This window comes from Pinus tabuliformis, chromosome 3_2 (assembly GCF_031772625.1).
Source record: "Pinus tabuliformis cultivar Carrire ecotype Pingquan chromosome 3_2, CPIR1, whole genome shotgun sequence".
Classification (NCBI taxonomy): domain Eukaryota; kingdom Viridiplantae; phylum Streptophyta; class Pinopsida; order Pinales; family Pinaceae; genus Pinus; species Pinus tabuliformis.
This window is the reverse complement of record NC_142302.1, coordinates 992,044,868-992,069,282: the sequence shown is the minus strand read 5'-3', so window position 1 is coordinate 992,069,282 and position 24,415 is coordinate 992,044,868. Positions and strand designations below refer to the sequence as shown.

General features: G+C 40.6%; 1 protein-coding gene across 5 annotated transcripts in view; it reads left to right on the top strand.

Moving 5' to 3' along the window:
• The window catches only part of LOC149183947 (eukaryotic translation initiation factor SUI1 family protein), a 254,582-nt gene that overhangs the window by 134,559 nt on the left and 95,608 nt on the right, over positions 1–24,415 (top strand). For 3 of the 5 annotated variants that reach the window (XM_089417340.1, XM_089417344.1, XM_089417343.1), the window contains 3 exons: positions 2,669–2,859; positions 3,038–3,132; positions 3,245–3,676. In XM_089417340.1, the coding sequence (XP_089273466.1) occupies positions 2,669–2,859; positions 3,038–3,132; positions 3,245–3,676 (718 nt within the window). Of the gene's footprint in view, positions 1–2,577; positions 2,860–3,037; positions 3,133–3,244; positions 3,677–24,415 lie in introns of all 5 variants that reach the window. The other 2 variants (XM_089417341.1, XM_089417345.1) reach the window with 1 other exon arrangement.

The window sequence follows — 24,415 nt, the reverse complement described above, 5'->3', positions numbered from 1 at the left end:
CTGAGTCAAGAAAATGACTGCGCAGGCCCTAGGAAAATTTGTCCCACACTGAAGCAAGTACCTCTAGCCCTTAAATTTACTCCATAATTTCGTCCTTCCCCAAGGAAATTTCTTTTAAATTCCCTAAGGGAAATTCTCTGTGAATCTCCTCCTCCAAGCACCACAAATTAGCTTCTGCGTCCCTGTCAAGAGGTAGGAAATTCGACTCAAGTGATAGCCTCCAATCCAGCCCGAAATCCCTGTCCAAACTCTAGTCTAACTATAAGAGAGTTTCTTGCGAAAACCCGGAGCCTCTAATCCATGCTTGCTCCCACAATGTGCTCCACGAAGGTACCTCTGCACCCAAGAAATGTGCACCGCTAAGTAACTCCTGCAATGATGCCTAAACGAAACTCTGAATTGAGCTCCCCAAATTTCCTCACTAGGGAGACACTAAAAGTTCTTCGAAATGAGGGTGGAATTCCCGCTCGGAAATTCCTTGTGCTAAACAACATGGTTGTCTTTGCTAAGCAGCTCAAGAGAACAATTGTTAGATTGTCAAATGATCAAAGATGCCCAAAAGTGAGATCCCCAAGCTCTTTTTATAATTTGTTGGTCACTTCTCTCCTTGTGTTCCCCATTCTCTCTCTCTCTCTCCTAATTCGTACTTCCTTCTCTTTCCTCTCTCCTCCAAGAGTGCGGGTTCCCTCTTTGGGTCGAATTCTCTTTCTTGTGACCCCCACATTCCACTACAGCCGCAATTTTTCCCTTTTCCTCCTAAGTCCCAATGCCGGAATTGCGTCCTCTCCCAAAACTGATCTCTAATGTTGAAAATCAAAATTGGGGATATTACAGAGAGCGATTTGCTTCTTTGAAGACTTGTACCTTTATTGAGGCTTTCTTTTGAATGAGCTCTAGCTTGATCACTTCGTGCCCTATACCCAACATATCTATTCAAAGTGATGTCCTTCCTATTGGGACTCTTCCCATTGGTGAAAGTCTGTAAAGAGTAGGGGACCTCGGCTGTGGTGACAATGGGCCTTGTCCCATCGTTAGCACATAGCCTAGCTTTTTGTCCTATAGGCTTTCCCTCTCAAAGGCCTGCTAGATTTTGTGGCAACAAGGTCATAAAGTCTAAATGGATTATGGAGTCCAAAAACCATACTACAAGCCGTTGGGCCTCTAGCCTACTACAAATCAATGATCAACATGATCACTGATCAAACTCCTCACCACTACTCGAAATGGGATCATCAACAAGAGCAACATAAACATTGTCTGGCTCAAAGTCTTTATACTCCTTGGTTTCGTTAACCTTATAATATGGTAGAAAAAGCTTAACATGCTTAAGCAATGATTTTGGTTTGAGTGAAGTGCACATTTTTGTTCAGGCCATGGCAGAGGAGTTCAACAATCAATACCAGCCACATCAAGGTGCATAAAGGTACATTGATGGAATTCAATGAAAATCTTGCAATCCTAAAATCATGAAAATTGTTAAGTCTGCTGAATTTTGAGTGGGATGTGAAATTCTACTTTCTCCATATGAAGTCCAATAAGGTCTGAACCACTCTCAAACATCCCGAAACATTAAATGATAATGTCAAAATTTAAGTAAAAGCTGACATTTCCTTTATCTTTCCTTTTTATCCTTTAAGAATTTAACATTACTAATGACTGCCAACGTTGCTGGGGTTTAGGAGTTAGGTTTTTTGTGTAGGTTTTATGGTGGTGTGTCTGGTTGAAGATAGAACTGGCTGGTTCAAACAAACTGGTCCACTGTTTTGGGTTTGTGGCTGGTTTACCCTTGGCCCTGCCCTATCCAACTGGCTGGTTTGACCGGTTCTGGTTCGGACTGCACCGATTTTAAAAACCATGGTTTAATCTTGGGGTCATGAGACACTTGATGGTTGACTTTTCAAAATTTGAAGGGACCCACCTTACATATAGCCAAAGTGAGAACGGGTCAAATAACCTTGATAAGAGTTCGCTGCATTGTTAAAACTTTTACGAAAAGAGCAAACCTAAAAAGTGGTAAAGTTAAAGCAAAAAGAATAAACAGTAGGTCAAACTTTTAGTAGCAACCTTTGTTGACTTTGAAAGGCTGCTGGGAAAAGGAAAAATGAAAGGTGAAGCATAAACAGTTGTCCTAAAAACTCATGCAAGACATCTGTACTCCGGTCCATAACACCCCAATCACTAAATCTTCGCTCTTGGCTCTGTCTCTTGCCTGCTAAGCTTTTATAATAATTTCATTCCTTTTAAAGGGGTTCACACCTGATTTAAAAATCATGTTTATACTGGTTTCTCCTCCTCAAATAAATCTGTAACCTCTCATTATCTGTCCCTGTTATTGATGATGTTTCTATCATCTCCTTTCTATTTTGATTGATACTCTATCCCTCTCTTACCTTGTATACGATGTAATTTGTTTGTTTTTTTTATGCTTACTTTTATTAAAGGGTGGGAATAGTGCACTCATTGTTAATTCTATCCTTCCACATTTTAGAGGCACAAGAGACAAGGTTTTTTAATTGCATTGTAATTTATCAAACTACATACTGCATTAATCTGTATTTGTTGGTCGACCATTGGCAGCATGTCAAATTTGTTCCATCTATGACGGAGATATCAGCAATTGTTTCTGTACTTGGCCTTAACAGTTATGTATTTGCTGTGTTGGAGGCAGTTTATGCACTCTGGAAGGTGCCGACACTTCTAAAATCATTTGTACTCAAGGGTGGTGAAGTGTCTCGCTTTATTATTGGAGGTGCAGACTTGATGTTTCCCGGTATTTGTGTTTCTCCAGAGGGTTTGCCTGCATTCTCAGCAGGAGAGCCTTGGTCAGTTAAAGTTCCTGGAAATTCTTTCCCTATTGCTGTAAGTATACTGATTTTTCCTTGTGTGAGTAGAAAGTGGTGATATGTTTTGAGTTGCTGCTGACTAGACGATCCTTTTGTCAACTGTCACAAGCATCCACAGAGAATAGTAATGTCTCAGTAGCACTTCAGTGTGTGTATTCTATTTATGCCTGACCTGATTGAATTTTTTGTTGTAGGTTGGAGCTACTTGCATGAGTAGTGAAGAAGCATCTAAAGCTAGTTTGCGTGGGAAAGCTTTGCAAATCATTCACTATTATCGAGATACATTATGGTGAGCAGGACCTGTGAAAGGCATTCTGTAAATGACGATATTTTATTATAATGCTAGTTTAGGTTGAATGCTTTTTGAAATCTGTTCTCTGACGAAGAATAATTGTTTTTAGGGAGTCTGCTGAAGGCCGATATATACCCAATGGTGGATTCTTGGAAGATGTAGTTCTAGAAGATCCGACATCTATTGCAACTTCTCAGGCAACAGATCCATCTAAATCTGAGGTTGTGGATGCTTCAGATCATTTGCCTCAGGGTAATGGTGATGACAGTGAAGTAGATGTGCAACACGGAAACAAGTTTGATTCTAGACATGATGCTGCAAAGCAGTTAGGTGTTGAAAACGAAGATTCTGATCAGGTTGTTAAAGACTTGAATACATTAAAGGTTACAGATGATATTGAGGAAGATGCCAGTAGTGGTAAAGGAGAATATGCTACTATGAGTGTTGAGGAGATAGACACACTTTTAGACAAGTGCCTTCTTCAAGCCCTTTGCACAACTGTGAAAGATAAAGATCTTCCCATGCCAGGAAGCACATTGTGGTATTTTTTTTACATCCCTTGAGCACTTACAGATTGAATTATTATTATATGGTTATTATTTATGATTGAATTTAGGGTATCTTGTCATTATTTCTAGAGTTTGTTGGCATTTGAAGATGGAATGGTGTAAGATATAGACTTCAAAATGTTACTATTGGAAGTTCCATGAGCACCATGTCATACATTTTTGTATGTAGATCACGAGGAACAACTGTCTCTTTACCACCTCGATGCTAATAACAATTCTCAAGCTTTATAGAATGTTGAGAAATGGCAACAAGAAATTCCAGTTTAATTTGCCCTTGAATTAAACTGTGAATTAAAATAGAATTCTTTTCTCATAGCAATTTGAAAATAATTAATTAAGCTTAATTAACTTAATTAATTTAGGAAATTCGAATTGGAAGTCTTTTAGAAGACATGTATATGTTCTCCTAACTTATAGGAGTTAAGAATGAGTTATGAATGAGTTGTAATTAGTTAACTCAGTTTATTGAGTTAAGTCCAGTTAAATTAGTTCCAATCAATTTCGGGGAACTAATAGTGAGTAAACAGTCAGTTGGGACACTAGTGACCTAATTAGTGCTACTCTAGTTAATTGAAGATTCCACCATCAGAAACTCATGCGTGTTGATTCTGAGAAAGACCCAGTTGAGACTAGAGTGCAGAGACAATGTACTATTTGTTTTAGATTTTTCTGAGTTGCACCCATAGTGCATGCAATCAGGAACTGATCCTTGAGGGATTGCGCTATTTTTAGAGGTTTAATTTTCCTTTAAATACAAGCTATCCTTCATAGGAATTACACATTGGAATAGATACTTGGAGAGCTTGTGAATTGGCTAAGCTTTGGCCTTGAGCTTGCTTATGAGTTGGAGATTGAATTCGCTGAATGTTGGGATTGTTCTAGAGAGAACAAGCATTGTAATTTCATCTTGATTTTCCTGATTAATACAAAATAGATAGTGGGGTTTTAAGCTGTGGATTTCCCCTGATATTTATTGTGTTATGTGCCTTTAATTCTCTTCCTCTATTCATTATTGTTTGCTCGATGTTTATGGGCTTCCGTTGTAAAGAGTAGAAGTAGATTCTTGTTTCTTGTTTTAGTAGATTACATGAGCTTGTGAATCTATCGGTTTTTCTACATGGTATTAGAGCAAGATTGTTTTTTGGGCCGAGAGTTTGCAGAGAAGTTTTGGGAATTTCTATACAAAATTTTTAGAAACAAATTGCAGATTTGGATTCCTTGGGAAAAGATACCCAAATTAAAAAAAAATCGGCTAAATTAGAGTTTGGATGAGGGAGATATCGCTGATTTAAAATCAGCTCTCTAGAGGAGATTTCAAAGTTTTGAGTTTCTGGGTTACAGGTGAAAGTTGAATTTGCATACATACTTCAGATCGGCAAATGGTGTTCCATGGGCTGAGTATGCCTTGGAAGGCAGCTCGAATTTTATAGTCTGGAGGGACAGGATGGAGCTTGTGCTAGGAGATAATGGCTTGAAGGACTTCATTGATCAAAAAGTCCCCAAGCCAGCAGCTATGGATGCACAGAACTTGGCCGAATGGAAGAATTGTGTGGCGAAGGCAAGGCGGATAATCCTTGAGGGAGTTCGAGACCACATTGTCTCGAGTCTCCATAGCAAGGAAACTCCGCATGCTATGTGGAAAACATTGACGGACTTGTATCAGAATAACTATGATCAAAGGAAGTTGGCACTAAAGGATAAACTTTGTAAAATCAAGATGGAGAAAGGTGAGACGATTCCAAAGTACTTGACCAAGTTCATTCAATGTCGGGATGAATTTGGAAGTGTTGGAATCATAGTTTCCGAGGAGGATATGGTGAGCCTTGCTCTTCTTGGACTCCCAAAGAGTTGGCATAGTTATCAGGACTCTGTCAATGGTCGGGAGAAGCTGCCAGATTGGGAACGACTATGGTCAGATTTGATGCAGGATGAGATCAGGAGGAACACCAGGGATGGCTCTTCATCAAAGACTAATGATGAAGAGAACTGTGCCTTAGCGATTAAGGCAAGGAAGGGGAAAGGTAAAATTTCTTGTTCCAAATCAAATTCTTATCATGGAGGTAAGAAGAAGGACATGACGAAAGTTAAATGCTTTCATTGTCACAAGATGGGTCACTTTGCTACAAATTGTCCATTGAAGAAGTCCAAGGAGAAGTCCTCAGGAGGAGCGGCGGGTGAGGCTTTGGCCTCCCAATTCGAATTGGACTTTTCCCTCATTGCATGCATGGTGTCTTCAATGATGGGAAGTGTCTGGTACTTAGACAGTGGAGCTTCTTTCCACATGACTGGCGACAAAGAGTTATTCAATGAACTGGAGGAGAAAGATCTCAAGATGCATATCGAGATGGGTGATGACGGTAAGTATAGTGTTACTGGTGTGGGCACTATTACTTTTCAGAGGGAGCATGCGGCTCCACTCACCTTGAAGAATGTTATGCATGTACCTGGACTGACGAAGAACTTGGTATCCGTTGCCATGCTTGAGGATAGAGGCTATGATGTGATCTTTTCGAAAGGAAAGGCGTTCCTTCGACACATAGCCACGGGTCAAGTAAAGAAGATAGGGATTCGAGTTCAGAATCTCTATAAGATAGAGGTAGAGGATTGTGCTGCTTTGAGTTCAAAAGTGGAAAAGATGTTGAGCCGAGATGTTGGCGAGTTGTGGCACAGGCGATTAGGCCACTTGCATCATGGGGCTTTGAAGATATTGCAGCAAATCTCTACCGGTCTTCCCAAAGGTACGCTTGAGCAAGTTGATACATGCAAGGGTTGTACTTTGGGAAAATACACCAAGTCTTCCTTTGGAGATAGAGACAGTCGAGCAGAGTCTATTTTGGAGAGAGTCCATTTAGATGTGTGTGGACCATTCTCGACAGTATCCACCGCCAAACACAGGTATTATGTTATATTTGTAGATGAATATTCTCGTAAATGCTGGATATTTTTCATGCAGAGAAAGGATCAGACATTCACAAAGTTTTGTGAATTCAAAGCATTGGTCGAGATTGAGTCAGGCAAGAAGGTTAAAGCTCTACGAAGTGATAATGTTGGAGAATATGTCTCCAAAAAGTTTATGAACTTCTGTGCAGCGGAAGAGATTAAACGAGAGTTGATGGCACCTCATAAACCTTAACAGAATGGGGTTGCCGAGAGGAAGAACAGGAGCATAGTAGGGGCAGCAAGGGCGATGTTTCATGATCAGGGCCTACCACTACACTTATGGGCTGAGGCATGCAACACATCAGTTTATGTTCAGAACAACAGTAGTCCACATCGGATACTTGAGAGTAAAACACCAAAGGAGGATTATTCTGGTAAACAGGCTAGATGTTGGTCACTTCAGGATTTTCGGAAGAAGCTTGAGCCAACAACAGAGTTGGGGATCTTTGTGGGGTACACTGATACTCCCCACAACTATCAAGTGTACATGCAAACCAGTTGTATGACAGTGGTTCGCAGGGATGTCAAGTTTGACGAGGAGAAGGCCATGTGAGTATCCCTTGAGAGGGAGCTTGAGCTACATGCATAGGAGGAAATTTTAGTTCCTAAGGTTGAGGAGCCTCAGATTGATGTGGAGCAGCCACATGTAGAGGTTCCGGAGTGGAGACATCCACTCAGGCAGAGTCTTGCAGAGAGGGAAGAAAACGCACTAGAGAGGCTGACAGATTGTTGGATGATGCACGGGAGAATTTGGGAGCACCCTCTTCTCAGCGCAGACAAAGGAGGTCACCAGAGAGGTCACCAGAGAGGTACATTGGATACATGGCACTTAAGAGTGCATGTGTTGTGATAGAGCCATCTTCCTTTCAGGAAGTAGTGTAACAGCTAGTTTGGGTTGATGCGACGGTGGAGGAGTATGACTCCATAGTTCAAAACAGTGTTTGGGATGTGGTCTCGAGATCGAAGGACAAGTCAGTTGTGATCTCCTGTTGGCTTTACAAGGTAAAGCAAGTTGCAGATGGTAGTGTGGAGAAGCATAAGGCCAGATTTGTGGCCTGTGGCTTTTCACAGGTAGAGGGGATTGACTATGATGAGACCTTTGCTCCTGTTGCAAGGTACTCATTTATTAGATCTATTTTGGCACTATTTGCATAGATGGGTTGGAGTCCATTAGATGGATGTGAAGACTACCTTCCTTAATGGCATGACTGAGGAAGAGGTGTACATAGAGCAGCTAGAAGGTTTTGCAACCTTGGACCGTGAGTCACATGTGTGTCGACTCAAGAGAGTGTTGTATGGGCTGAAGCAAGCACCCTGTGCTTGGTACGCTAGGATAGATAGCTACTTCACTGGGTTGGGCTTCACAAAGAGTGAAGCGAATGCGAACCTGTATCACATAGTGTTGGAAGGTAAGCTGTTGATCATTGTACTTTATGTAGATGATCTCATATTGACAGGTGATGAGAAGCTCATCAAATCTTGTAAGGAGGACCTTGCAAGAGAGTTTGAGATGAAGGACATGGGGCTCATGCATTACTTTCTTGGCATGGAGGTATGGCAGGGAGATTGGGAGTTGTTTGTTTCTCAGGGCAAGTTTGCCAACGAGATACTTAGGAGATTCCGCATTGAGAGTAGTAATGTTGAAGTTTCTAAGTTTACTTAATTTAGAAACCCTTCATGCATTTTTCCTGATTTATTCCTACTTGTTAATTTTCCTTTAACAAGTTATTTGCAAAGTAAATACTGAAAATAAACACTAGTGCATGCTCAACATATTACAAATCAACAACTAAAAGAAACAAGAACAAACACGCCACATGACACCATTATTTTTTGGACTAATGTCCCTGGAAAAACCCAATGCAGGAAAATCGGTGCAACTATCTGAGGGTTTTCTTATTAAGCAATATCAAAGTACAATCTGGGTGCCGTAACTGGCCTACCCAACAGTGAATTTCCTTTGCAGCTATACCTCACAGTTTGAGAGAAATCTCTTGGCTGAAACCAGAAAATCCTTCCGGCAGCTCCTCAGCACAAAACTGCTCCTGCAACCCCAACGTCTGCCCAATCTGGACTACGTCAGCCCCTCTCTATCTCATGCTGGCCCTGTGTCAGCCTTTCTAGGCCTGCGTCAGCCCCTCTCTGTCTCATGCTGGCCCTGTGTCAGCCTTTCTAGCTTGCGTCAGCCCCAGGAGGTCCTGCGTTATCTTTGGGAGCCTCTGCGTCAGCTATGCTAGCCCCTCTGGTGCTCTGCGCAGCACTTGGCTGCCTCTGCATGGCCCTGTGTGAGCTCTTGCTGGCTCTGCATCGCCCTCCTTGGCTGTTGCGCTGCTCTCCCGGTACAATCTCTGCCTTCTCTGTTCCTCTGTACTCAATGCCCCTCAGTTGCTCTCCCAATCACTGATTCTATCTCTCTTAGCAAACACCGCTCTAGAGAATAGAATGACTGATCATCTGGTGTATTCTCCAAGTGACCCTCAAGCCTCCTCTTATACTTTTCCTGCTGCCCATGGTTCTGCCACTGCCACTGCTGCATCTGTACGACAGCTCCCTCTGCATCCGTGCTGCTGCTGGTCCTTTCTCCCAGCACTGCATCCGCACTGCACCTCCTCTCATCATGTTGCATCGTTCCACCCACTGCTACACTGCAACTCAGTTACTGAGAAGTAAGTAACTGATCTCCCAACTGACCTCCCTGTTGGGCTAGAGACACCCATTGATGCTGAACCTCCCTTTGCCGCTGACAAGTGCTCCCTCTCTGACCTCTGCACTGCTGCAACAACTCTCCTGCATCTCGCACTATTGCACACCTCTCTGTGCCGTCCTGCACTGGTGCAACACTCCTGTGCCTCTCGCATTGCTACAGCCTGCTAGCTCTGCGTTGTCTCGGGACTCCTGCACTGTAGCTCTCTCTGCCGCTCCATCCGCATCCGTCTCTACCCACTCAGCCAATCCTGCTACTCCTCGTCGGGGCTCCCGTAGCAAGGTCTAATCCAAGAGGCTGGGTACCTCAAGGATCCTGCCCTCATCGCCTGTAGTCCATCTGACTACAACTCGATGTCTCCCCACTTCCGCTCAAGTGGTGCATGTGCACTCATGGCACAGTCATCGTCTGTCAAAACTTCCTTCTCTACCCGTGTTGGCGCTGCCTTGGTCTCAGAAGACGCTCCCTCACTCTTCTTCCTTGGGCACTGGGTCGCATAATGACCCATCTCCCCATAGTGGAAGCACTTGATCTTGGAGAGATCTTTCTTCTTGCGCTTCTGCTTTTCCTCATATGCTAGGGCCACATCCTCCTCCTCCTGTTGAACTTTGATCCCTTTGCTGCTGCTACCTGTCTTTCGACTGCCGTCTGATCTCTTCCTGGCGAAGAGCTGCCCACATCTCGTCCCAAGGTAGGAGAGTCCCTCTGCCCAGGATACTCTGGACAAACACTTCCCAATCTTTTGAGACAACATTCAGGGCTGTCCTCACCATAAGCTCCTGATCCGGTGTCGCTCCTATAGCAGTCAACTGGTCTCGGATCTCATTCAGTCCTCCGAGGAAGGTGTCAATCGATTGACCCTTCTTCATCTGATACAACCTCATCTGGTTCTCAAGCAACATTCTTCTCTGCACAGAAGTATGCTGGTACAGGTTCTTGAGAGCCTCCCACATCTCAACTGCCGTTTCCTTCTCGGCTATATGTGGTACCACATGATCCTTGACCCCGTCAAGGATAATGCACTTGGCCCTCGCCATCGCCTCTTCGTACTTGTCGTTATCATTGGGGTCGACTAGGATAGCTATAACCTTCAAGGCGAAGTTCTTGACACGATTCCTGTCAAGCACTGATAAGATTTTGGCCTTCCAGACTGCGAAGTTCGATGCTCCGTCCAGTCTATCCTGGTCTCTTACCCCGTGTAGTGCCATGACGCTCCTCTACTTCCCTCCTGGAAGTTCTTTGTTCGACTCCTCTGAGTCTCTACTTCCCGTCTGGAAGTTCTCTTTTGGACTCCCTCTGAGTCCTGATTTCCCTCCTGGAAATCCTTCTGCCACTTGTCGAGATGCCCCCTACTCTGATTGTCTTGTGCAACTGCATTGTTGATCTAGGTTCCTCGGCTAGAAACCCTCGGTAACAACTCCTCTGGCCCTGCTCTGTCAGGTACTGTTCTGACTACAGTACCTCACCAGCTCCACTTTGCAATATTTTTGCAGCCTTCTAGACTCCAGCAACTGCCTCTCTATGAACTGCGTCAGCCCCTCTCTGCCTCACGCTGGCTCTACATCACCCCAGATGGGTCTGCGTCAGCCTTGGGATGCCCTGCGTCAGCCCTCTGGCCCTCTACGTCAGCAACGATGGCCTCTCTGAGGCTCTGCGCAGTTCCCGACTTCCTCTGCGTGGCTCTGGTTGGCTCTACGTCACACTTCTTGGCTTCTGCACTGCTATAAATAGCTTCTGTCGCCTTGGGACGACTGTTTTCTGCTGCTTATTGCTCCGCTCGGCTGATGTCTTTTAGTCCTCCTATGATCTGCAATCACCCTCTGATACCATGTTGAAGTTTCTAAACTTAGTTTAGAAACCCTTGATGCACTTTTTCTGATTTATTCCTACCTACTTATTATTTTTCTTTAACAATTTATTTACAAAGTAAATACTGAAAATAAACACTAGTGCATGCTCAACATATTACAGATCAACAACTAAAAGAAACAAGAACAAACACACCACATGACACCATTATTTTTGGACCAATGTCCCTGGAAAAACCCAATGTGGGAAAACCGGTGCAGCTATTTGAGGGTTTTCTTATTAAGCAATATCAGAGTACAATCTAGGTGCCGAAACTGGCCTACCCAACAAAGAATTTCCTTTGCAGTGATACCTCACAGTTTGAGAGAAATCTCCTGGATGAAACCCTGGAAAATCCTTCGGCAGCTCCTCAGCACAAAACTGCTCCTGCAACCCCAGCGTCTGCCCAATCTGGATTGCGTCAGCCCCTCTCTATCTCACGCTGGCCCTGTGTTAGCCTTTCTAGGCCTGTGGCAGCCCCAGGAGGCCCTTCGTCAGCTCTAGGAGCCTCTGCGTTAGCTACGCTGGCCCCTCTGGTGCTTTGCGCAGCACTTGGCTGCCTTTGCGTGGCCTGCGTGAGCTCTTGCTGACTCTGCATCACCCTCCTTGGCTGCTGCACTGCTCTCCCGACACAATCTCTCTCTGCCTTCTCTGTTCCCTCTGTACTCAATGTCCCTCTGCACTGCTCTCCAATCATTGATTCTATCTCTCTTAGCAAACCCCGCACTAGAGAATAGAAGAGATGAATGATCATCTGGTGTATTCTCTAAGTGACCCTCAAGCACTCTTCTTATACTTTTCCCGTTGATGGTCTCAATTACGGCCGAGATTAAGTCCAACTAATCACCGACTGTGCAAAGGTAAGAAGATATTATTTTAATCAGGTGGGGGGATCAACAACAATTGGGATCATTCAAGTAACACAAATCATATTAATACACATTAATATATTCTCCATTAAAAATATTAATTATTTTAAGCATCTCTGATCTGTTATAGAATCTGCCCAAGACCTTCATAGGGCTATGAGAGAATGGGTTGATCAGGAGGGACTCTCGGAACTCGTTCCTGACCAGATCTGTACTACTAAATTTCGTGGCTAGAGCACATCTGATGCTACCCCAAATCAACAAGTAAACCCATGGAGACTCCTCTCGCTTGTAACTGGAGGAAGGAGGATGCTATTTCAGGAGTAGTGGAAGCTACTGTTTATAGGCAGCTTGTGGGTTCACTCATGTATTTGGTGAACACACGACCAAATATGTGTTATGCAGTTAACCAGCTTAGTCAAGCGATGGTTAGGCCTACCAAGCTGTATTGGAAGGCGAAAAAGCATGTATTGAGATACCTCAGAGGCACTACTTAGTTTGGGTTGTGGTACAGACAAACAAAGGGAGTGAAGCTTCAAGGCTTCATCGATGCAGATTGGGCGGGGATTCCATCTGACAGGAAGAGCACATCAGGAGGGATCTTTAGTATTGGGTCAGCTGTAGTTTCTTGGTACAGCAGGAAACAGAGATCAGTTGCACTCAGTTTGGCAAAGGCAGAGTACATGGCTGCAAGTCAAGCAACATGTGAGGTTATCTGGATGAGGAAGATCCTGGTTGGTTTGTTTGGTTAGCAGATGGATCTGACAGTGATTTATTGTGATAATCAGAGTTGTATCAAACTCTCTGAAAATCCAGTTTTTCATGATCGGTCCAAGCATATAGATATTCGGTATCATCATCTTAGAAATTGTGTATTGAGGCAGATCATGTTGTTAGATTACATTGCCAAGATGTAAATTTGAGTTTCACAGAGACGGGATTGGGGTAGTGGATAATCCCTTTCTTATTGAGAGGGAGTGTTGAGAAATGACAACAAGAAATTCCAGTTTAATTTGTTCTTGAATTAAACTGTGAATTAAAATAGAATTCTTTTTCTCATAGCAATTTGAAAATAATTAATTAAGTTTAATTAACTTAATTAATTTAGGAAATTCGAATTGGAAGTCTTTTATAAGACATGTATATGTTCTTCCTAACTTATAGGAGTTAAGGATGAGTTATGAATGCGCTGTAATTAGTTAACTCCGTTTATTGAGTTAAGTCCAGTTAAATTAGTTCCAATCAGTTTCAGGAACTAATAGTGAGTAAACAGTCAGTTGGGACACTAGTGACCTAATTAGTGCTACTCTAGTTAACTGAAGATTCCACCATCAGAAACTCATGCATGTTGATTCTGAGAAAGACCCAGTTGAGACTAAAGTGCAGGGACAGTGTACTATTTGTTTTAGATTTTTCTGAGTTGCACTGATAGTGCATGCAATCAGGAACTGATCCTTGAGGGATTGCACTATTTTTAGAGGCTTTATTTCCCTTTAAATACAAGCTATCCTTCATAGGAATTACACATTGGAATAGAGACTTGGAGAGCTTGTGAATTGGCTAAGCTTTGGCCTTGAGCTTGCTTATGAGTTGGAGATTAAATTTGTTGATTGCGGGATTGTTCTAGAGAGAACAAGCATTGTAATTTCATCTTGATTTTCCTGATTAATACAAAACAGATAGTGGGTTTTGAGTTGTGGCTTTCCCCGGATATTTATTGTGTTATGTGCCTTTGATTCTCTTCCTCTATTGATTATTGTTTTCTCGATGTTTATGGGCTTCCGCTGTAAAGAGTAGAAGTAGATTTTTGTCTCTTGTTTTAGTAGATTATATGAGCTTGTGAATCTACAGGTTTTTCTACATAGAAAACTGATTTGTGATGATTTCTTTACTGTCTAACATCTCAAGTTTTATAGGAAACTGATTAGTGATGATCTGTTTACTGTTTAACATAATTAAAAATTGGAATCATAGGCTTCCTTGATATATTCCATTTTTAACCTAAGTAGATTTTTGTCTCTTGTTTTAGTAGATTATATGAGCTTGTGAATCTACAGGTTTTTCTACATAGAAAACTGATTTGTGATGATTTCTTTACTGTCTAACATCTCAAGTTTTATAGGAAACTGATTAGTGATGATCTGTTTACTGTTTAACATAATTAAAAATTGGAATCATAGGTTTCCTTGATATATTCCATTCTTAACCTAAAAATCAAGCGGTCATTAGCTTATGCACCAGTGGTCTATGAACTCTGTTTTTTAATTTCCCAGAGATAAGGGGAGTGTAAATTGCACTTGACTTTAGATGCTTTGAGCAGTTTCAAACTTTGACAGCCATTATGAAATGCATACTTCTCTTGTTGATAAAGAACTGAAAACTTGAAAAGCTGGGTAAATTGAAATTAGTTAATAGCATTTATTTCATCATGCTGTCTTCCATTAGATTACAGTAGTTTTTACATTAGTTGGTTTCACATTTGGTTTATGTTACCTTGATATTTATTTATAGTATGCTACCAAAAATACTGAGCTAGATGCCAACTAAATTTAAGCAATGTGCTTTTTATGATCTTTTAGGAAATTCTCTAGGGATTTTCTTCCCTCGTTATTGCCAAAATCAACTTCCAGTATATTTAAGGACCATTGGATTTCTGCTCTTGCTAACCGTAGTCAGCAGCCCATGCTTATTTGTAATATTCCTAATGGAAAATATTAAGTGAGTACAGAAACATGCACTATGAAAAACAACCAAAAAATTCAACACACACACTGTTCATAATACACAAGAGGAAATATACCAATCTCCTGAGCCATTTTATTAAATCTGAGAACATTGGAGTACATATGAGTTAAAATAGTGGAACTTGGGCCTGATTCAGTGAGCTTGACAAAACTCAAGTGATAATGTGATGCCCAAGTGCTGGAATGACTTCACTCAATAGTGTTTGCGCTGACCCAGGAAATTCTGTCTCTGCAACTGTAAAAGGATGGGAGTTTTAACCCTCAAATGTGCTCAGAAAATTCTGCAAAATTAGCTTGGAGCATCCCCTCAATAAACATACAAAAACCCAGAAAGGGTTTGGCGCGAATCCAATAGTCCTGGAGACCCCCAAATAAGTGTGAGTTGCCCAGTCTGGACTCTGGCCTCTAGTACACACTACAAGAAAAAGTGTTGTAGAATGCTCCCAACTTCACCACAAAGGCCTTCCAATTTCCTGCAAAATTTCTCCTTTGGATCTTCCTTATTTCTCCATCCCTTATCTCTTCCAATCTCCTTGACTCTCTTCTCTTACGCAAGCCTCAGCCAATGACCCCTGCGCAAGCCAGAAATGGTGCAATTTAGCCCTCCAGAAAGCCTCACTTCTAGCCCTGCAAAATCCAATGAAAAGTCTACCCTCAAGGTAGAAGTCTTCCTTGCAAAAGCCCAGGTCAAGCAACTCCTCAACAGCTGCTGAATTCAGCCCCCACGATTGCCCTCTATGCCCAGAAAAGTACGCATTGATTGGGACATTGGTTGTACCACTTGGAAGAAGCTCGTAATAGACTCCTTCCTCCCTACTAGGGAGACACTCAAGGTTCTCTGAAGAAGGGGTTGGATTCCTGCTTGGAAATCCTTGTGCTAAGCAGCACCAGTAATCTTGAGCTAAGCAGCCTTAAGAGAACTAGTATTCTGAAGTTAAACTGACAAAAGGCCCCAAATGAAAGCCCTTATGCTCTATTTATGCTTGCTGCCTCTCTCTCTCCTTGTGCCCCCCATAAAACAAACAAAGCATCAAAGCATGTCAATGGATTTAGTGAGCATATACATCACAAGTATTACAAGATGAAGTAAAATACCAAAGCCAAATTACAAATGCTCCAAGTAAAGATAATAACTTTGAAAAGCTTGGAAAGAAATGCAAAGATGCCACAAAAGATAAATGCCTTCAAAGTAAAATGGCAAATAAGGCAGTAGCAAGTACAATAACTTGAAAATACTTGAAAATGTGATAAAGTGCTCAACGAAGATATTTGAAAAAATAATGATTGCTCACAATAAATAAAACTTGCTAAGTGAAAGAGCAAATAAAGCATAAACACTCTACTTTGTATTGTAGTGAATTAATCTTAGTAAATTTTAGCTTAAGTTAGTAAATTTGTTGTAAGATCTAAGGCAAGTTTGGAAGTAACTCCCTTCCCTAGACTTTACCCATGCTCTGGCTCAGATTTTAGAATAAGGAGATTATTGGGGATGGAGGGTCCCTATTGACTACTTCAACCAACGTAAGTTGGCGGTAAATTATTAGTGCAAAATTGTCAAATTGCTAATGAAAGATTGTTTGAAAAAAATGAAGATTCTTGAAAAGTAAAAGCAAAGCTACTCCGTTAATGAAATAAGATTAACTAGATTAGTGGAATTAAACGACATGCACACGCATTGCCAGAGCAAATAAATCTACAAGTTGCAAGAAATGGATAATTGCATTAAATAGACGAGTGCAAAATGGTATTAGCAAGCTAAGCTAACTAAGCAAATGAAACTTATTCATTGGAGATATTGCATGAGTGAGAGAAGCACATTAAGGTAAATTGCATGAAATAGAATGTGACAGATTGCAAGCAAGAAATTAGATGAACTATGTGTTAATCTATTCTAATTTAGTTTAGCCAATCAAAACAAAAATAGAACCACTCAAGCATACACAAGGGCGTTCCCTAAATGGGGAAGGGAATGCCTAAGGGAAAATGCACCCTAACTCCCACAAGAAAAGATGCCTTTATTAGAATAGGTCCCCCTACTTGATAATGAGGGATGGAGAGTGGTCTTTGGAGAGAGCTTACAAGTGGATCCCTCAAAGGGGAAATGATGCTCTTTCCAAAATGTTACGAGTGATGTAATAGTTACAAAATGAATGCTACAAGGTGACAATGGAAGTGAAACAAAGAATTACAATGCTTGTCTTGGTTCATCTCACAAATGAGATCAAGACCAAACAATTAAAAAAATCCCTTGTCAGTATATGGAGATGTTTACAAAAGTGTTACAAGAAGGAAATCCCAAAGGATTTTCCAATGGGAAAAGAAGCTTGAAGAAGGCTACAATGTTGGAGATTTGTTAGCCTTTCAAGGTGCTAGTTTAGATGCCCAAATATCAAGTTCAAGTTTTCCTTCTTTCCTCGTCAAGGTCTGTCCAAAGAATCAGCATGTAGGACAGTCCTTGCTGTCCACTAATTCTGCCCAAAAGGACAGTCAAGAGGACAGTTTCTTGCTGTCCTATAAATCTGCCCAAAAGACATTGAATAAAAAGTTAGTAAGGGCCTGATAAGAACTTGAAAAATAGCTCTAAAAGTTTAGCATATATTAGAACTAACTTCCAACTGAGGTTTGATCCTTGGTCTCCCATAGATTAGGCCTGGCAGTTACCGATTCACCATGTGGTTAAAAAAAAACTGCCAACAAAATTTTTAGTTTAAATTTACTTGATTTCTACTCTAATTTGCCTAAGGAAATCAAGTAGCCTTGATCCTTCCTTGGACAAACAAGACTGTTGTTTTAACAACAGTCTGATGATGAAGCCATTTGCTTAGATTTTCAATATGGCATATATACAAGTAACCAAAGAGAAATGTATTTGAAATGACGGAAGGAAGGAAATAGATGGGCTCTTTAAGGCCTCTTCTTTTGATCCTCTTGGAAGTCTCAGGATGGCCTCAAGTCAATTGGATTGTGGGCTCCTTGGTTGGCTTGGAGTTGGATAGTTTAACCAACAACGTCCCCAATCTCCAAGTAATTTGGTTACCTACACCCACTATACCAATATCTTGAAAAATAATGATTAGCATCAAAGGGGGCTTACTCACATGATGACAAAGTTGGACTAGATGTTCAACTGAGGACATACAAGTCCCAACCCCAACCTAAGATGGGAGCAATACTCAAGAAAATCTACAAATACTTGTAGATTTTCTCCCCTACACAACAATGCCCCTTTGGGCTTAGATGCAAGACAAAAGTAAGCAAGAGATAATAATCATGCAAACAAGTACAACATCATTGGAAAATGCAAAAGGTTACCTCATAACCCAAAAATCATCCACTAGAATACAAGCTAAGTAGCCTCCAAAGTCTTTTCAATATTATTGAATGTAAAAGTATTCCAACAGAGTATGCTCAAGCATAGAGCTTCCAACCATGGGAAACAATGAGCCCAAGGGCTTACTTATACAAGAAAAAGGGAGCAAATCCCCATGTAAATTCAATTAACAAGTGGCAAGCTGATGATAATCCCAAGGGAGGGCCAAGTTTCCAAGTGGCTCCTAACTACTGTGCAAGATCCCCTGCTAGGCCAGTGTACATCATCATTCTCTGCCTGTGCGTATTAGCATTGTTTTACAAGTGTGCAAATGCTAGAGATAAGTGGGAACATACCCCACATTTAACTGCTGCTATATTCCAAGTGAGATGATGGTTACAGGGCATATGTTTTAATCCTACTGTGTGGAGCTCTAGACAGGACTATGTATGAGTCTTAGTGGTTGTTGCGTAGGCTATGAATAACTGACATTAAACAGGTGGAGATAAGGGGAGCTTCAAATGAGTCAACTCCAAATCAAATCCCCTTGAAATCAGATTCAAACCTTAGTCCAACTCGTGTAGCAAAATGAGGATCCTCAATCTATTGATTAGGCAACTCGTGGGCTCAAGAGACAATTGAACTTGGCCTGTTGGATTCCTTTGCTCATGTGATGAATTGGCTGCCATATTAGCCTTCAAACTGAACTTGGACTTGATCTTGAATAGCCATGCCACCCCCTTTGACCTTTTGACTTGGTGACACATTTATTGTGTCCACCACTTATTAATTTTTTGATTTTTTTCTTACTTTTAATTTTTTGGTTTTCGGACAAAAAGGGGTTTTAGGAAAAGTGGATGGTTGTGTAGATAAATGGTAGGAATTTCAAGTATACAAATTATCTCACAATTTTAAATATCTTAAATATTTATTAATTTTACATAGAAAATTAATTAAAATCCCGTCCCATGGGAAATTTTAATTAATTCAAAAAAATCGTATAAAAACCTAGTCCAATTCCACAACACTTTGGATATGACCTAGCATGGTAATATATATCAACCCTAGACATTAGGATAGATCCAAATCCCAATCATAAGCCACACTCTAACTTTGGAGGTATAGAGTGAAAAAGCTCGACTAATTATTTATCGTTGAAGAGCGAAAATAATTGGTCAAGTGAAAAAAACACTCTAGAGTGGACTCACTTAATGGATGGGTCCCAAGTCGCCAAAGGTTGTTACAAAATTCATCATGCTAGCGACATTTAGTACAATTCTCCCGTAAGGGTTGCACATTAAGGAGAGAAAATGTAGAGAAAGGAAAGAGAAAAGGAGCATAGATGCTTGTTGGCCTTTGATCTTCTGAAAAATTTGTCAAGTGCCCATCTTCATTGGGCAATGGGGTCTAGTTCCCTGCCATATGCATATGAGCAGGTAACAAGATCTATGTAATGAAGGCAACATGGGTGTACTTACTCTAGGGTGGGGTAGCTTGAGACATGGACATGCCTTTCGGATCTACCTAATTGAGGATGGTTCCTCACTTGGGTAGTTGGGACATACCTTGGTGCACCCTAATGTTCAGGGAGCATTACTATGGGTTGATGATCGACAATACCCCCAAAACAACAATTTTAACCTCTCTCTCTTAAACACTATATTACGAAGTCTTCCATTAAGACTGGTATTCTTTCTCTGGGGTGGTATAGCCTAAAACATCATCCCTTTTTAGATAACCTAGCCCAAGATGGCATGTCACCAAGGGCAATTGGGTCATACCTTAGTGTACATGTTCGTGGAGCATTACTATGGTTGACCCCTTAAACGTTAGATTACCAAGTCTTCCACTAGGATACTCAAATGCTTGATACTCTATCCATATTTTTTAAATCTGGTTGTCTTGACTCTTGAGTATGACTTGCAAATTTTTTTCTCCTTCTCAACTAAATCATTACAAATTGTGTAAAATCTCTCTCTCTCTCTCTCTCTCTCTGTCTCTCTCTCTCTCTATATATATATATGATTCAAAATTGATGACTAGAAACATTTGTAATAGAGTCAACTTGTCAACTATACAAAATTTATAACAAATAATTTGTTATATCAAGAAATACAAAAATGTTTAAAATTTTTAGGATAAAATTTAAGGATTTTTCATTCCATTCATTAGTACTTCAATATACTATTTATCAATTTTTACACTGTTCCATGTATATTCTATCAATGCTTTACTACCATCGCTGTCACAATTATCTCTTGCATAAGTGTTCAAAAATTGAGGCAGATGTTACTTTTGTCTCACCTCTTGTTCTAGCATTATGCTTGAGTGAACCCTTTACTACCAGATGCTTTATGCTTTGTTGCACACAGTCTTGATCATGTTGTGTTGCAGATTCACTTTGTTTGTGGAACCATATAAGCATACCTTGGTTTGCATGCATGTACTTGATACCTGTTACCCACCTACATGTCTAGGTAACCCTAGGAGAAATTTTTTCTCCTATGATGAACTTTGCCAGCTAGAAGCCCTTGCTATGATCCATAGATAGCTAGCCTAAGATGCCTCTCATCCACTCTCCGGTTAGTGCATTCATTTGATGAAGGTGGACCATCTATTGTGAAGTACACTAACCATTTTGTAGCTTGAGCCTCAACCCCTCTTATATAACCACTTATCCTTGAGAGTATCCTTGCTTATCATGCCTATCAAAGTAAAAGGAACTCTATATGAACATCTTGGCCCTGATGAAGTGATAAAATGCTCAACACTAAAAAGGGTTATCTCCTTGTTGCATGATAATCAATGAAGCTTGTTAAACAAACTGTATAAAGAAAAGAAAAAGGAAAAAATGTGGCCTTGGAAAAACAAAGGCTAGGAAGGTAACACATGTTGGAGGATGCAGTAGGGAAGCTATTAATTCAATTTCTCCTTGATCTTAACAATTGCAACTATTAATTCAATTTCTCCTTGATCTTAACAATTACATGTACTTGATACCTGTTACCCACCTACATGTCTAGGTAACCCTAGGAGAAAAAAATTCTCCTATGATGAATTTTTCCAACTAGAAGCCCTTGCTATGATCCATAGATAGCTAGCCTAAGATGCCTCTCATCCACTCCCTAGCTACTGCATTCATCTGATGAAGGTAGACCATCTATTGTGAAGTACACTAACAATTTTTGTAGCTTGAGCCTCAATTCCTCTTATATAACCACTTATCCTCGAGAGTATCCTTGCATATCATGCCTATCAAAGTAAAATGAACTCTATATGAACATCCTGGCCCTGATGAAGTGATAAAATGCTCAACACTAAAGAGGGTTATCTCGTTGTTGCATGATAATCAATGAAGCTTGTTAAACAAACTATATAAAGAAAAGAAAAAGGAAAAAATGTGGCCTTGGAAAAACAAACGCTAGGAACGTAACTCATGTTGGAGAATGCAGTGGGGCAACTATTAATTCAATTTCTCCTTGATCTTAACAATTGCATGTACTTGATATATGTTACCCACCTACATGTATAGGTAACACTAGGAGAAATTTTTTCTCCTATGATGAACTTTGCCAGCTAGCATCCCTTGCTATGATCCATAGATAGCTAGCCTTAGATGCTTCTCATCCACTCTCCAGTTAGTGCATTCAACTGATGAAGGTGGATCATCTATTGTGAAGTACGCTAACCATTTTTGTAGCTTGAACTTCAGCCCCTCTTATATAACCACTTATCCTCAAGTGTATCCTTGCATATCATGTCTATCAAGTAAAAGAAACACTATATGAACATCCTGGCCCTGATGAAGTGATAAGATGCTCAACACTAAAAAGGGTTATCTCGTCGTTGCATCATAATCAATGAAGCTTGTTAAACAATTTATAAAAGAAAAGAAAATGGAAAATATGTGGCCTTGGAAAAATGAAGGCTAGGAAGGTAACTCATGTTGTAGAATGCAGTAGGGCATCTATTAATTAAATTTCTCCATAATCTTAACAATTGCTTGTGAACTTTATTTATCTTCTTATGTTTCTTTATTAGATCTTCTTCATCAAACAATTATCAAGAGCAAAACAATAAAGACAATGGACACAAAAATTCGGCTCTAAGCCAGGGCAAAACCTCTCCAAGGGGAAAACCTAGAAAAAATCTTCTTTTCTTATAGAATCTACATCGAATGAGAAAACCAAGACCCAAACCACAAGACCAAGGGCTCCTCCGGCACCAAGTCAACCCTCCAAGAAGACCTTCCAATTAGGTAAAATTTAAACCAAGTCAATGAGAGACAAATCCTTCCTGAACTGCACCAAACTCAGAATTTCAGCCCCCAATGACAAGGTTTCGGACTCGCAGTTGTTCTGCAACTTCGACCCCTACAACAAATCAATATCCTTGCATGTCTGAGAGAAAACTAGGGCAAACCTTGGCCAAAAATTGATTTCCCTTCCTTCCAACTTCTGCTCCTTCCTTGCTTTTCTTGACCACCTTCTTGAAATTTTCACTTCAAGTCTAGCTCATTGATTGCAGATCGAATGGTGAGCAAATGATGTCAAACAACTTTTATTTATACTCTTTTGGGTGGGTCGAATACCCCTCTCTGGGCCAACTTGTCTCTGGCAAGGCCGACTTGTGCTAGGAGGCTTATTTTGACTTCTTTGACTCAAAATAAATTCTTTTACAAGGTATGCCTTAACCAAATGGTTCTTATAATCATGATGTTGACTCTCTTGACTCCTAACAATAAATCCTATGACCTAACAAACCCTAGAAGCATGAAGAACATGCTTTTACCTAGAAGACCATCAATAAGAAGCATGAAACCCATGCTCTAAAATAATGATATTTCTTTCTTATTTTGTTTGTTACATAAGATACACATATTGGCATGAGTATAATAACAATTATGAAGATTGAAACTAGGTACATTTTCCAATACTTCCTCTTAACTAGGGAGCTATTCATAATTGTACATCTAGTACAACATCATTCTCAGATTGAAGAGTTATCATAAGAAGAGCAAGATTGATAAGCCATCTTTAAGCATGAACATTATTAACAACATTGTCAACATAATAAGGCCTTAACTTTGACAAGCTCTTTCATATACAATCATGCTAAGAGGCATTATGTGGAATACCACACTACCTCTACGAGGCACATACCCCATTCGAATGCTCATTAGGTATGTCCTTTTAGGACTATTCTTATCTTGGATTCCCAATCGTCAAAGAATTTCGGTCCTCTTCTACCACTCTTATATTGGATACTTGTCCAATCCTCAAAGAGTGTCAGTCCACTTCCTATTTTTTCTATCCTCAAGGAAGTCACAGATGCTTGTCCAACCCTCCATTCTCCATTCTCCCTCCATGGCCTCCATTTAGACTTATGGCTGTTAGTCCTGGTCAAGTGCATGACACGTGAAGGAGAGAATACAAATGTGATGTTCAACATCACTCGCTCTCAACCAGAGAGTAGATCCCCATTCCCTTTTTACTAGGGAATAGATCCTTGCTCCTATTTAAGGAGACTCCTTTACCCCCTCTCAAATATAGAGGAAATTCTTCCATTTCCTCTCAATTGGGAAGTCATAACCACAAGCTCTCTAGCTTGTTTTCATAAATGTATCAGCTACCAGTTCTTCATAGTTGTATGACTCCCTCTTTCCATTTGTATCTCATCATATTGAGCTTCTTTCCTACTTGGATGTTATGGAGCCATCTTCTTCCATTAATGTAGTGACATGATTCAGGTCCATCAACTTTTGTTGATTTTGCAGTGTTGACCACTCTGTGTCAACGACCCCATAGCAGTACACCCCCTTTTTCTCAAAAGAGATCTATCATTTTCGAGTGTTCACGCCTTTCAGATGTCATCGTCATCCAACAATTTTGTTAAAGATGTAAACACATTCTGCATATGTAAAATGTAAATAATCTCAGTATGACTGTTTGTATGTCACAACCTAGGTAAACCTATGGTTTTGGTGACGATCTCCATTCTAGGAGGTTTTTTGTCTCACTGATTCATCTGTGTCTCTAGACACAAATGATCGACAAAGTTTTTCCCTCCAACCTCACCCAAAGATAGGGTGGATTTTGTCGCTAAGATCTTAGGCGAGTCCTAGTGTTTTAGATTGAGTCTATGTAAAAGTGATTTGAGAATAATCCTAGCTAATTGGCTAGATTATTTTATTACAATTTACTTGGTCTATTGGATTATATTTTGTGTCGCAAAAATGGGTAAATGTTGAGGGTCTATAACGAACGGGTTTTCCCCCTTCATGTATTAAAATGTAA